Genomic DNA, 15,822 nt, shown 5'->3' with positions numbered 1-15,822 from the left:
GGCGGTCTTCTGGTCAGACTACGTAGACGGGCACATCGTGCCCCACTTCCTAGCATTCTTCTCGCCAATGTCCAGTCTCTTGTCAACAAGGTTGAAATTCGAGCAAGGGTAGCATTCCAGAGGGACATCAGAGACTGTAACGTTCTTTGCTTCACGGAAACATGGCTCACTGGAGAGACGCTCTCGGTGGCGGTGCAGCCAGCGGGTTTCTCCACGCATCGCGCCGACAGAAACAAACATCTTTCTGGTAAGAAGAGGGGCGGTGGCGTATGCCTTATGGCTAACGAGACGTGGTGTGATTACAGGAACTCAAATCCTTCTGTTCACCTGATTTAGAATTCCTCACAATCAAATGCAGAACGCATTATCTACCAAGAGAATTCTCTTCGATTATAATCACAGCCGTATATTTTCCCCCCCAAGCAGACACATCGATGGCTCTGAACGAACTTTATTTGAGTCTTTGCAAACTGGAATCAATACATCCTGAGGCTGCATTCATTGTAGCTGGGGATTTTAACAAGGCTAATCTGAAAACAAAACTCCCTAAAATGTATCAGCATATCGATTGCGCCACCAGGGCTGGCAAAACCTTGGATCATTGCTATTCTAACTTCCGCGACGCAGATAAGGCCCTGCCCCGCCCCCCTTTCGGAAAAGCTGACCACGACTCCATTTTGCTGATCCCTGCCTACAGACAGAAACTGAAACAAGAAGCTCCCACGCTGAGGTCTGTCCAACGCTGGTCCGACCAAGCTGACTCCACACTCCAAGACTGCTTCCATCACGTGGACTGGGACATGTTTCGTATTGCGTCAGGCAACAACATTGACGAATACGCTGATTCGGTGTGCGAGTTCATTAGAACGTATGTTGGTGTCGTTCCAATAGCAACGATTAAAACATTCCCTAACCAGAAACCGTGGATTGATGGCAGCATTCGCGTGAAACTGAAAGCGCGAACCACTGCTTTTAATCAGGGCAAGGTGTCTGGTAATATGACTGAATACAAACAGTGCAGCTATTCCCTCCGTAAGGCTATCAAACAAGCTAAGCGTCAGTATAGGGACAAAGTAGAATCTCAATTCAACGGCTCAGACACGAGGTATGTGGCAGGGTCTACAGTCAATCACGGACTATAAGAATAAATCCAGCTCAGTCAGCTCATCCAGCTCAGTCACGGACCATGATGTCTTGCTCCCAGGCAGACTAAATAACTTTTTTTGCCCGCTTTGAGGACAATACAGTGCCACTGACACGGCCTGCAACGGAAACATGCGGTCTCTCCTTCACTGCAGCCGAGGTGAGAAAAACATTTAAACGTGTTAACCCTCGCAAGACCGCAGGCCCAGACGGCATCCCCAGCCGCGCCCTCAGAGCATGCGCAGACCAGCTGGCTGGTGTGTTTACGGACATATTCAATCAATCCCTATCCCAGTCTGCTGTTCCCACATGCTTCAAGAGGGCCACCATTGTTCCTGTTCCCAAGAAAGCTAAGGTAACTGAGCTAAACGACTACCGCCCCGTAGCACTCACTTCCGTCATCATGAAGTGCTTTGAGAGACTAGTCAAGGACCATATCACCTCCACCCTACCTGACACCCTAGACCCACTCCAATTTGCTTACCGCCCAAATAGGTCCACAGATGACGCAATCTCAACCACACTGCACACTGCCCTAACCCATCTGGACAAGAGGAATACCTATGTGAGAATGCTGTTCATCGACTACAGCTCGGCATTTAACACCATAGTACCCTCCAAGCTCGTCATCAAGCTCGAGACCCTGGGTCTCGACCCCGACCTGTGCAACTGGGTACTGGACTTCCTGACGGGCCGCCCCCAGGTGGTGAGGGTAGGCAACAACATCTCCACCCCGCTGATCCTCAACACTGGGGCCCCACAAGGGTGCGTTCTGAGCCCTCTCCTGTACTCCCTGTTCACCCACGACTGCGCGGCAATGCATGCCTCCAACTCAATCATCAAGTTTGCGGACGACACAACAGTGGTAGGCTTGATTACCAACAACGACGAGACGGCCTACAGGGAGGAGGTGATGGCCCTCGGAGTGTGGTGTCAGGACAATAACCTCACACTCAACGTCAACAAAACTAAGGAGATGATTGTGGACTTCAGGAAACAGCAGAGGGAACAACCCCTATCCACATCAATGGAACAGTAGTGGAGAGGGTAGTAAAACTCCACTACTGTTCCAAGTTCCTCGGCATACACATCACAGACAAACTGAATTGGTCCACTCACACAGACAGCATCGTGAAGAAGGCGCAGCAGCGTCTCTTCAACCTCAGGGGGCTGAAAAAATTTGGCTTGTCACCAAAAGCACTCACAAACTTCTACAGATGCACAATCGAAAGCATCCTGGCGGGCTGTATCATCGCCTGGTACGGCAACTGCTCCGCCCACAACCGTAAGGCTCTCCAGAGCGTAGTGAGGTCTGCATAACGTATCACCGGGGGCAAACTACCTGCCCTCCAGGACACCTACACCACCCGATGTTACAGGAAGGCCACAAAGATCATCAAGGACAACACCCACCCGAGCCACTGCCTGTTCACCCCGCTATCATCCAGAAGGCGAGGTCAGTACAGGTGCATCAAAGCTGGGACCGAGAGACTGAAAAACAGCTTCTATCTCAAGGCCATCAGACTGTTAAACAGCAACCACTAACATTGAGTGGCTGCTGCCAACACACTGACTCAACTCCAGCCACTTCAATAATGGGAATTGATGGGAAAGGATGTAAAATATATCACTAGCCACTTTAAACAATGCTACCTAATATAATGTTTACATACCCTACATTATTCATCTCATATGTATACGTATATACTGTACTCTATCATCTACTGCATCCTTATGTAATACATGTATCACTAGCCACTTTAACTATGCCACTTTGTTTACATACTCATCTCATATGTATATACTGTACTCGATACCATCTACTGTATCTTGCCTATGCTGCTCTGCACCATCACTCATTCATATCTTTATGTACATATTCTTTATCCCCTTACACTGTGTATAAGAAATTAGATTTGGAATTGTTAGTTAGATTACTTGTTGGTTATTACTGCATTGTCGGAACTGGAAGCACGAGCATTTGGCTACACTCGCATTAACATCTGCTAACCATGTGTATGTGACAAATAAAATTTGATTTGATTTGGCAGCGATACCAGCTGTGAGTTTTTCTGTGTAAGTCTCTAAGAGATTTCCACACCTGGATTGTGCACCATTTGCCAATTATTCTTTTCAAAATGCTTCAAGCTCTGTCAAGTTGATAATTGCTAGACAACCATTTTCAAGTCTTTCCGTAGATTAAAGTTAAAACTGTAACTCTGCCACTCAGGAACATTCACTGTTTTCTTGGGAACTCTTGGGAACTCCAGTGTTTTAGGTTATTGTCCTGTTGAAAAGTGAATTCGTCTCCCAGTGTCTGGTGGAAAGCAGACTGAACCAAATTTTCCTCTAGGATTTTGCCTGTGCTTAGCTCTATTCCGTACATGTTTTTTTTTATCCTGAAAAACTCCTTAACGATTACAGCCCTTAACGATTACACGCATACCCAAAACATGATGCAGCCACCACTATGCTTGAAAATATGGAGAGTGGTACTCCATAATGTGTTGTGTTGGATTTGCCCAAACATAACACTTTGTACTCAGGACAAAAAGTGAATTGCTTTGCCACATTTTCTTGCAGTATTATATTAGTGCCTTGTTGCAAGCAGGATGAATGTTTTGGAATATTTTTTTCCTTTTTGCTTATTTCCTTATACAGCTGACTGAGTGCGGTCTTAGTGCCAGCATCTGTTTGTGGTGGTAAATAAACAGCCACGAAAAGTATAGCTGAGAACTGTCTAGGCAAGTAGTGTGGCCTGCAATTTATCACAATATACTCTACTTCAGGCAAGCAAAATCTAGTGACTTCAATAGATTTCGTGCACCAGATGTTTACAAATATGCATAGACCGCCGCCCCTCGTCTTACCAGAGTGTGCTATTCTATCCTGCCGGTCCAGCGTATATCCCGCTAGTTGAATATCCATGTTGTCATTCAGCCACGATTCCGTGAAACATAGGATATTACAGTTTTTGATGTCCCGTTGGTAGGATATTCGTGATCGTACCTCGTCTAATTTATTGTCCAATGATTGCACGTTGGCGAGTAATATTGACCATAACGGCAGATTTTCCAATCTCCAACTGCGGGTCCTGACGGCTCTTCGTCCTCTACCTGCGTCGCTTCCTCTTGCGAATAACTGGGATGTCGGCGTTTTGGAGAATATCATGTGAGTCTTGCTTGTTGTTGAAAAAATCTTTATCTAATCCGAGTGATCGCTGTCCTGATATCCAGAAGCTCTTTTCTGCTGTAAGATACGGTTGCAGAAACATTATGTACAAAATAAGTTACAATTACAGCGAAAAACCCCTACATAATAGCACAATTGGTTGGGCGCCCGTAAAACTGCTGCCATTTCTTCCGGCGCCTTCCATGCCCGATTTCCCGATAACGATGGAGTTTAGGCTTAAGAGTGTTTTTAACGATGCATCTTTCCTACCACGTTACTAACGAAGGTTCTGGGAAACACCTCGGCTTCTAAAGATAGATTGTAGAAAGGTTATAATGATGATCTTAGCGCTACGAAGGTTCTGGGAAACGAGGCCCATCATCTTCGGTCTTTCTCTTGTATTTTAATGTTCCTGTTGACTCTGTAATCACCCTACTTTTTGCCTGAAGCTTGTTTAATAAAGAAGAAACTCCAGCAACGCCAGTGTGCCTGATTCTTTTTTTCTTTTTCTTTTTCTCAACTATAGTACCAGTCAAAAGTTTGGACACACTTACTCATTCAAGGGTTTTTCTTTATTTGACTATTTTCTACATTGTAGAATAGTAGTGAAGATATCACAACTATGACATCACACACGGAATCATGCAGTAACCAAAAAAGGGTTAAACAAATCAAAATATATTTTATATTTGAGATTCTTCAAAGTAGCCACCCTTTGTCTTGATGGCAGGTTTGGATACTCTTGGCATTCTCAGCCAGCTTCATGAGGTAGTCGCCTGTAATACATGTAATTTAACAGGTGTGTTTTGTTAAAAGTTAATTTGTGGAATTTCTTTCCTTTGTGAGTTTGAGCCAATCAGTTGTGTTGTGACAAGGTAGGGGTAGTATACAGAAGATATCCCTATTTGGTAAAAGACCAAGTCCATATTATGGCAAGAACAGCTCAAATAAGCAAAGGGAAACACAGTCCATCATTACTTTAAGTCATGAAGGTCAGTCAATTCGGAAAATTTCAAGAACTTTGAAAGTTTCTTCAAGCGCAAAAACCATCAATCATTATGATGAAGCTGGCTCTTGAGGACCGCGAGAGGAAAGGAAGACCCAGAGTTACTTCTGCTGCAGAGGATAAGTTCATTAGAGTTAACAGCCTCAGAAATTGCATCCCAAATAAATGCTTCACAGAGTTCAAGTAACAGACACATCTCAACATCAAATGTTCAGAGAAGACTGCGTGAATCAGGCCTTCATGTTCGAATTGCTGCAAAGAAACCACTACTAAAGGACACCAATAAAAATAAGAAACACGAGCAATGGACATTAGTCCGGTGGAAATCTGTCCTTTGGTCTGATGAGTCCAAATTAGAGATTTTTGGTTCCAACCACCGTGTCTTTGTGAGAAGCAGAGTAGGTGAACAGATGACCTCCACGTGTGGTTCTCATCGTGAAGAATAGAGGAGGTGTGATGGTGTGGGTCTGCTTTCTTGGTGACACTGTCTGTGATTTATTTAGAATTCAAGGTACACTTAACCAGCATGGCTACCACAGCATTCTGCAGGGATATGCCATCCCATCTGGTTTGCGCTTAGTGGGACTATCATTTGTTTTTCAACAGGACAATGACCTAAACACACCTCCAGGCTGTGTAAGGGCTATTTGACCAAGAAGGAGAATGATGGAGTGCTGCATCAGATGACCTGGCCTCCACAATCACCCAACGTCAACCCAATTGAGATGGTTTGGGATGAGTTGGACCGCAGAGTGAAGGAAAAGCAGCCAACAAGTGCTCAGCATATATGGGAACTCCGTCATGACTGTTGGAAAAGCATTGCAGGTAAAGCAGGTTGAGAGAATGCCAAGAGTGTGCAAAGCTGTCAAGGCATATGGTGGCTACTTTGAAGAATCTAAAATATATTTTGATTTGTTTAACTTTTTTTGGTTACTACATGATTCCATATGTGTCTCTTTCATTTATAGTTTTGATGTCTTTACTATTATTCTACAATGTAGAAAATAGTAAAAATAAAGAGTCTTGAATGAGTGGTACTGTAGTTTTTTCCCTCCTGGAACAACGTACGGTGTGCAAACTCCTCTTTCAAGCCCGAAACTTATTACAATGGACAACAAAAAATCAAGCTATGTGCATTTTATAATAGAAGTTAATTTCAAACTTCAAGATATCCTCAATGTATGGCATTTGTTTATATGCTTTTGATCCTGTCTTTTTTACAGCCTTGTTGAAGCATATGTAAAACTAGGTATTAAGTCCCCAGAGAGAGCAGGATTCTAAATGCTGTTTATCAAACTATAATCTACAGAATTAGGTGCTTCTGTCTTGCGTCCGAGAGATGAGCTGGAGGGTTCAGTTTTCAGCCCACACACATGGCCGTCAAGCTGAGGACAGTAAAGCCTGTTAGTAGTTTGAGCCCACAGTGTTGGCTCTAATGTGCTCCACCACCACAGGACAGCCACCAACTGGACAATGGACTCCAGCTTTCAGTGCCCCCGCACAAACTTTCATTTCATAAGCTCACATTTTTATGGAGGTAAGGCAATTCACTGGAATAGCTTTCTGTAAATCCAGTCTCAGAAATTGAATACATAGCCCTTTTTTAAAGCTCTGTAAATTCTTTGATAATATGCATAAGAGCACGTAGGCCGATATAAGGGCAATATTTAACAGCTACTCAGCTATCCTGGAAAGCAGCCCATCCATCAGCAGACTTTAGTAGTTCCAGTCATCTCATTTTCACTGTTCAGTGGCTGAGAGAGATGGCACTGGAAACCATTCAGCCAAAATAACACTACTTTACAGGGCTCTCCAGCTGAGACAGCTACTTTATTTGTTCTGATATCCCAGGCTAGCCTCCATCCTATAATGATTCCTCCTTTTCTGTTCTTGCCTTCCCGGCATGGGTATTGTGTGAGTGTGTGTGTGTGTGTGTGTGTGTGAAAATATCTGTCTCTCTGAAGGCCCGGTGGTAAGCAGACCACCCTTTAGAGTGTTTGAGCTCACCACACCACAGCTTTTCATCTGGGTTGGATCCACATACTGCTGAAATGAACACTGCTCATATAGTATCTACTTACTCATAAATGCAGAATGACATTCAATAGGGAATATTCAACCGCTTGTCCTTTTTTTCAGAAGACTTGCTCATGGAGCTCCCGAGTGGCGCAGCATCTCAGTGCTAGATGCGTCACTACAGACCCTGGTTCGCTTCCAGGCTGTATCACAACCGGCCGTGATTGGGAGTCCCGTAAGGCGGTGCAAAATTGGCACAGCGTCGTTAGGGTTTGGCCGGTAGGCCGTCATTGGAAATAAGAATTTGTTCTTAACTAACTTTCCTAGTTAAATTTAAAAAATGTTTGGCGCCTGTTGTGACACATTTTGCCAATCACACTTGTCCTTAGGCCATTCTACAAGAAAACAGCAGATTGAGTAATTGATAATAATGACCATAAATATCTACCAATCCCACCATTCAGCAGCTTCTATTCCTAGTTGCTGGAAGGGACACTACTGACCCTGATTCACCTCAGTGTTCATTCTAATAATTACCTCAGAGTCCCTAAGTTGTAATGAAGACTTCTAAGTACTAACAAAGATAATAGTTATTGTCAGCTTTGGTACTTAATCACAACACAGCCTAGGGATATTTACCATGTGATTCCGACACCTCAACCACACTCCCCATTGTGATGCGTCTTGTGTTTTGATATACTATATTAGTATGTCTATGACTCTGATCATGTGACACTAAACAAATCAAGGGCCTCTAATGAGCTTGGGTGTTTTTATCATGGGGATTTTTTGAAGCCCAGACAGGACATCAGTTTGGTTCAGATGTGTAGGTGGAGACGATTGTCCTTTTGTGGATTAATTTGATTTTCTGTCGGAGCTCTAATTCCACGTTGTGTCACGATGCGTGTTGCGTTGTGAGCTAATGTGGGAAGTTTTTTTCCATGGAATCGACAACTCCGTCATACTAGATGAGGTTTGTGTGTTTTGTATTTATGTCTCTTTCTCTTTGTGTGTGTGTCCTCGGTGCTTAGCAATGCACAACTTTCACACACTGTTCCTGTCAAGTACAGGTGAGGCCGGGCCAGGGTCTGGTCTTCTGATAATGTCTATTCATGAACAGAGTAAGGACTGCCTGCCGGAGGGTCACTCCATGAAGCCAGAAATATGAATCAAGTTCAGAGAGAGCTCAGAGTGCCCATGAGGGCTGTATACTGCATTAGTTGCAGAGCCCAACAGACCACACACTCAGCTTTAAGCCCTCGCCACCCACACTCACAAATAGACACCTCTCTAGTCTCCCAGTCTCACTCCTGTCTAGCCATGACAGACACTGCATGGACATTTCAAGAGCACTTTTTCTTATTTAGAGCAATTCTATATTTACAGTTGTCTGCCTCATCTTTCTCATGGGGCGGCAGTGTAGCCTAGTGGTTAGAGCGTTGTGCTAGTAACCAGAAGGTTGCAAGTTCCAATCCCTGAGCTGACAAGGTACAAATCTGTCGTTCTGCCCCTGAACAGGCAGTTAACCCACTGTTCCTAGGCCGTCATTGAAAATAAGAATTTGTTCTTAACTGACTTGCCTGGTTAAATAAAGGTAAAAAAAAAAAAAGTGCTCAGAAGTGTTTGAGGGCTTATTGGACTTCTATATGTCCAAATCAGCCACCTCTGGTGCATGGCACTAAGGCACTGACTGGTGTCATATTAATGTTGTGTTGTCTTCTGTTCACAGGTGGCAGTGAAGAACAACATTGATGTTTTCTACTTCAGCGGGCTTATCCCACTCAACATTTTCTTTGTGGAGGACGGTAAAATGGGTACGTGTGTCTGGAAGCAACACTCTCAAACACTCAATATCCAGCTCATTACCATAGCAGCAGAGCCATTATCACCAAAGAGTTTGAAGAGTTTTTTTTATACCAACACAAGGACCTTTTGTAGCTCCCCGCTCAGTTTAGGTGTCTTGTTTCCCCCCCCATCTTCATCTGCCTCAGAGCGACAGGTGTTCCTGGCAACCTGGAAAGACATCCCCAATGAGAACGAGCTGCAGTACCAGATCAAGGAGTGCCACTTAAACGCAGGTAGGCTTCTTTACCTCTGTGGATGAAAGCTATATGTACCTTTGAACACTAACTTAAGTTTTATGCACCATGTGAGGAAAAAATAAATTCTGACCATGATATGTACTCTAAGGGCTGTCACTATTTTATCTGTGGGGTTTTCCTCCTACTGCTCAATGGTATAAAAACACTAATACAGATCTAGAATGAAAATGTACACTGTGTTTGTGTTGGAGAGGGTCATCTTTCACCCTCCTAACTCTGACTGTTCAGAAACCCAGCCTATCGAGAAACACAAGGCTTTCAAGCAGTACGGCTCAAATGTCCATCATCGGAGCTGTTCACGCTATGCTTTAAAAATGTAACCTTGTGTGATTCAGTCTTAAAGCGTGAGGACATGAGTCGATCCACAATGCTGCTAATATTTGTGGATGACATACACACCACAGTCATCTACAGTAATCAGGCACAAACACAAATGATAAAAAGACAATTGAGTCTCATCAACAATCTAGCTTCCTGTATTCCTCTATCTTTTTTTATGTCAAAGGACATTTGTGAGGTGATGTTGAAATTGCAGCTTAGTGTGGTTTTGAACACTCCATTGTGTTTAAGGTACCAAGAGTACAATGGGATAAGATCTTTTGTCCTTTTTTTAACTGCTTCGAGCACAAGTGAAGGACAGTGTCGAGTTGGTGTTATTTCCTATCGATTGAGTGCTGGTGATTCAGTGGAAGGAGATGTCATTTGATGAGGAGAAAGCGTGCAGAGGAGGAAATGCATGAAGAGCGCTCTATGCATCTGCCTAGCTGTCAAAAGTTCAACTTATTTCAACTTTTGACGCATGTAAAATGGACAAATGACATCCATTAACCTATGAGGCCAATAGAAAAACCTTTTGCTCATCATATGCTCAGTCAGTTTTTGAAAGATATGACATCTCTGGGTGTGCTTGTGTTCGGTGACTTGTTGGTGTTTTTGTCATCCTAAAATATTATTTGGTAATATATCAGGCCTATTGTCCTCACGGAGCTCATGTCTGAATCACACTTCCTACTACTATCCTCTCCTTTCACAGATCTAACACGTTGAGCCAATTACCGGGCAGATAGAGGGCCGTCCTTGTTTTGGGAAAGTTATATTGGAGGGAAGTAGCTTTAGTTATTGTTTAGTCTATATGCAGGGTTTTATTTACCAACCTGGACAAATGGTACCGCGGGTGACCTTTTGGAACCATCAAACCACAAAGTCATCAAATCCTTTCCTCACTTGTGTTCACCAGACTGAAGCCAGTTAAGCACTGGGAGCTGAGGGCATTGGTTTTAAAGAGATGCTACAGATTGACTGGAGAACTAGATAACATGACTGGGGGTTTAAAGTGGTAACATTTAAATGGTGGAATTGGCCTTTTCCTCTAACCCTCTGGCTTTGTTGCAGTGACCACACCATCACAGCCTTAGGTTCCAGCGTTACACACCTGCCTGCAATTCATGTGCAGATGTCTTCCCACGCACACCTACAGGAACACACATGCACATACACAGTACAGATGCATACACACGAAGCTGTCATAGTCCATGTGGGGTCAAACGACATTAGGAGGGCTAGCTCGGGAACTGCTGAAAATGAGATTTTAAAGAACTCATTTTAGCTCTGGAAGATTCCAAAAAGCGGCCAATTATTTCAGGCACAGTACCTTCGCTGGGCCACGGCTGTGAAAGATTCATCAGGCTACTAGCATTACACACCTGGCTAAAAGACTACTGTAACTCTGTTGGCATACATTTTATAGATAACTTTTACACATTTTGGAAACCGAAGATGCTCTACCGGATTGACAAAGTCCATCCAAATCTTCTTTGCTCCTGATCCCTGTCCACGCATTTCGAGGCTGTGTTGAGACAATGATTTATCAGTGACTCAGAAAATCCCTACCATTGTCGCTGAGTTGTGATAGTGCTGTTGCAAATGTACAGTACCAGTCAAAAATTTGGACATACAGTTGAATTCGGAAATTCACATACACCTTAGCCAAATACATTTAAACACAGTTTTTCATAATTCCTGACATTTAATCCTAGTAAGAATTCCCTGTTTTAGGTCAGTTAGGATCACCATTTTATTTTTAGAATGTGAAATGTCAGAATAATAGTAGAGAGAAGGATTTATTTCATAATTTATTTTTTTCACATTCCCAGTGGGTCAGACGTTTACATACACTCAATTAGTATTTGGTAGAATTGCTTTTAAATTGTTTAACTTGGGTCAAATGTTTTGGGTAGCCATCCACAAGCTTCCCACAATAAGTTGGGAGAGTTTTGGCCCATTCCTCCTGACTGAGCTGGTGTAACTTAGTCAGGTTTGTAGGCCTCTTGCTCTCACACACTTTTTCAGTTCTGCCCACACATTTTCCATGGGATTGAGGTCAGGGCGTTGTGCCACGCCAATACCTTGACTTTGTTGTCCTTAATACATTTTGCCACAACTTTGGAAGTATGCTTGGGGTCATTGTCCATTTGGAAGACCCATTTGTTTCATCAGATCAGAGGACACAAAAAGTACGATCTTAGTCCCCATGTGCAGTTGCAAACCGTAGTCAGGCTTTTTTATGGTGGTTTTGGAGCAGTGGCTTCTTCCTAGCTGAGCGGCCTTTCAGGTTATGTCGGTATAGGACTCGTTTTACTGTGGCTATAGATACTTTTGTACCTGTTTCCCCCAGTCCCTTGCTGTTCTGGGATTGATTTGCACTTTTTAGTATGGACTTGGTCTTTTCCCAAATAGGGCTATCATATCGGCTCAAATGCATTAAGAAGGAAAGAAATTCCACAAGTTAACTTAAGAAGGAACACCTGTTAATTGAAATGCATTCCAAGATGACTACCTCATGAAGCTGGTTGAGAGAATGCCAAGAGTGTGCAAAGCTGTTTTCAAGGCAAAGGGTGGCTATTTTGAAGAATCTTAAATATTCTTTGATTTGTTTAACACTTTTTTGCTTACTACATGATTCCATATGTGTGATTTTATAGTTTTGATGTCTTCACTATTATTCTACAATGTAAAAAATAAAATAAAAACACCCCTGAATGAGTAGGTGTCCAAACCTTTAACTGGTACTCTATATATAGTGAGGGAAAAAAGTATTTGATCCCTTGCTGATTTTGTACGTTTGCCCACTGACAAAGAAATTATCCATCTATAATTTTAATTGTAGGTTTATTTGAACAGTGAGAGATTGAATAACAACAAAAAAATCCAGAAAAACACATGTCAAGAATGTTATAAATTGATTTGCATTTTAATGAGGGAAATAAGTATTTGACCCCTCTGCAAAACATGACTTAGGTGGCAAAACCCTTGTTGGCAATCAGAGGTCAGACGTTTCTTGTAGTTGGCCACCAGGTTTGCACACATCTCAGGAGGGATTTGATCCCACTCCTCTTTGCAGATCTTCTCCAAGTCATTAAGGTTTCGAGGCTGACTTTTGGCAGCTCGAACATTCAGCTCCCTCTAAAGATTTTATATGGGATTAAGGTTTGGAGACTGGCTAGGCCACTCCAGGACCTTAATGTGCTTCTTCTTGAGCCACTTCTTTGTTGCCTTGGCCGTGTGTTTTGGGTCGTTCTCATGCTGGAATACCCATCCACGAACCATTTTCAATGCTCTGGCTGAGGGAAGGAGGTTCTTACCCAAGATTTGACAGTACATGGCCCCGTCCATCGTCCCTTTGATGCAGTGAAGTTGTCCTGTCCCCTTAGCAGAAAAACACCCCCAAAGCATAATGTTTCCACCTCTATGTTTGACAGTGGGGATGGTGTTCTTGGGGTCGTAGGCACCATTCCTCCTCCTCCAAACACGGCGAGTTGAGTTGATGCCAAAGAACTCAATTTTGGTCTCATCTGACCACAACACTTTCACCCAGTTGTCCTCTGAATCATTCAGATGTTCATTGGCAAACTTCAGACGGGCATGTATATGTGCTTTCTTGAGCAGGGGACCTTGCGGGCGCTGCAGGATTTCAGTCCTTCACGGCTTAGTGTGTTACCAATTGTTTTCTTGGTGACTATGGTTCCAGCTGCCTTGAGATCATTGACAAGATCCTCCCGTGTAGTTCTGGGCTGATTCCTCACCGTTCTCATGATCATTGCAACTCCACGGGGTGAGATCTTGCATGGAGCACCTGGCAGAGGGAGATTAACAGTTCTTTTGTGTTTCTTCCATTTGCGAATAATCGCACAAACTGTTGTCACCTCACCAAGCTGCTTGGCGATTGTGTTGTAGCCCATTCCAGCCTTGTGTAGGTCTACAATCTTGTCCCTGACATATTCAGAGAGATCTTTGGTTATGTCCATGGTGGAGAGCTTGGAATCTGATTGATTGATTGCTTCTGTGGACAGGTGTCTTTTATACAGGTAGCAAACTGAGATTAGGAGCACTCCCTTTAAGAGTGTGCTCCTAATCTCAGCTCGTTACCTGTATAAAAGACACCTGGGAGCCAGAAATCTTTCTGATTGAGAGGGGGTCAAATACTTATTTCCCTCATTAAAATGCAAATCAATTTTATAACATTTTTGACATGCGTCTTTCTGTATTTTTTTGTTGTTATTCTGTCTCTCACTGTTCAAATAAACCTACCATTAAAATTATAGACTGATCATTTCTTTGTCAGTGGGCAAACGTACAAAATCAGCAGGAGATCAAATACTTTTTTCCCTCACTGTATATCTCTGGTTAAAGATTGACGTTTGACGTCTGTTTATGTACTCAATTACTCATGCCCATCCCTATGAAGCTCGCGGCCAAACTCCCACACTGTTTTGGGCTCTAGCAGCGTGAAGCAGATACTGTGTGGGAGTGAAGACTTGCATCGCGCACATCGCAATACCTGTAGTGCTGCTCAAGGCAACATAATTTCGCAGAGTCTACTTTTAATTGAAAATTATGACATTGTTGATTTTAGATGCTTTTTTCATTTATTAGACTATTTTCCTCTGTTCAGTGTCTGTTCTTTTGTCCATCTTAATCTTTTCTTTTTATTGGCCAGTCTGAGATTTGGCTTTTTCTTTGCAACTCTGCCTAGAAGACCAGCATCCCGGAGTCTCCTCTTCACTGTTAACGTTGAGACTGGTGTTTTGTGGGTACTATTTAATGAAGCTGCCAGTTGAGGACTTGTGAGGCGTCTGTTTCTCAAACTAGAGACACTAATGTACTTGTCCTCTTGCTCAGTTGTGCACCAGGGCCTCTCCCACTCCTCTTTCTTTTCAGGTTAGAGCCAGTTTGTGCTGTTCTGTGAAGGGAGTAGTTCACAGCGTTGTATGAGATCTTCAGTTTCTTGGCAATTTCTCACATGGAATAGCCTTCATTTTTCAGAACAAGAATAGACTGATGAGTTTCAGAAGAAAGTTCTTTGTTTCTGGCCATTTTGAGCCTGTAATTGAACCCACAAATGCTGATGCTCCAGATACTCAACTAGTAGAAAGAAGACTAGTTTTATTGCTTCTTTAATCAGCACAACTGTTTTCAGCTGTGCTAACATAATTACAAAAGGGTTTTCTAATGATCAATTAGCCTTTTCAAATTATAAACTTGAATAACTAACACAGGAGCAGGAACGCAGGAGTGATGGTTGCTGATAATGGGCCTCTGTACGCCTATATAGATATTCCATTAAAAATCAGCAGTTTCCAGCTACAATAGTCATTTACAACATTGACAACGACTACACTGTATTTCTGATCAAGTTATTTTAATGCACAAAAAATCAGCTTTTCTTTCAAAAACAAGGACATTTCTAAGTGACCCCAAACTTTTGAACGGTAGTGTACATTTTTTGGAAGATGATACCGCTGGAAGATGATTATGAAAATGTATTTTCTTTTGCTGCCTACATTTTTCCTCAGTCAAATATGGAGAGTCTTATTATGTTACCACCTCTGTTTTTAGATGCTTTCTGTGTAGCGTGACAAGCAATTCTCCAGTAGCCTAATTTAAAACAAGTCTCTTTCCACAGCCACAGTAGACCCATGAGTCATGCAAGTGAGAATAATAGCATAGCAAATACAAAATGTTTGCCACCAAGTAGGCAACATACTAGCTAGCTTTAAGGTAATTAAGGTAATCTTTCAACACATTAAATGGTATTGAATCATACTTTTCATTTTAATGGATATAACATTTTCCCAGTAATCAATGTTTATTTCCCTTGTTCATCTGAGGACATAGAATGTCATTGTGATAGTGGTTGGATGGTTTCAAAGGCTGTTATTAAAACACAACTGACATCCTTTCTGCCCTGAAAAAGACAAAAAGACATTTCACTTTTTGCCCTGAAAATTACAAGGCACTAATTGGCCACACAAAAAATACAAACACCACTTAAGTTGCATCTCACATTCAAACAAAGTAGGGTAACAAAAAGCAGCCATTTACCAT

The 15,822-nt window shown here is 42.7% G+C and overlaps 1 protein-coding gene across 2 annotated transcripts in view; it reads left to right on the top strand.

The window, feature by feature from the left end:
* The window catches only part of LOC135548667 (AP-2 complex subunit beta), a 69,302-nt gene that overhangs the window by 44,694 nt on the left and 8,786 nt on the right, over positions 1-15,822 (top strand). For both annotated transcript variants that reach the window (XM_064978498.1, XM_064978497.1), the window contains 2 exons: positions 9,066-9,150; positions 9,328-9,414. In XM_064978498.1, coding sequence (XP_064834570.1) covers positions 9,066-9,150; positions 9,328-9,414 — 172 coding nt within the window. The remainder of the gene's footprint in view (positions 1-9,065; positions 9,151-9,327; positions 9,415-15,822) is intronic.

This window comes from Oncorhynchus masou, chromosome 11 (genome assembly GCF_036934945.1).
Source record: "Oncorhynchus masou masou isolate Uvic2021 chromosome 11, UVic_Omas_1.1, whole genome shotgun sequence".
NCBI lineage: Eukaryota > Metazoa > Chordata > Actinopteri > Salmoniformes > Salmonidae > Oncorhynchus > Oncorhynchus masou.
The sequence above is the reverse complement of the archived record's forward strand: the minus strand, read 5'-3'. Positions and strand labels throughout refer to the sequence as shown.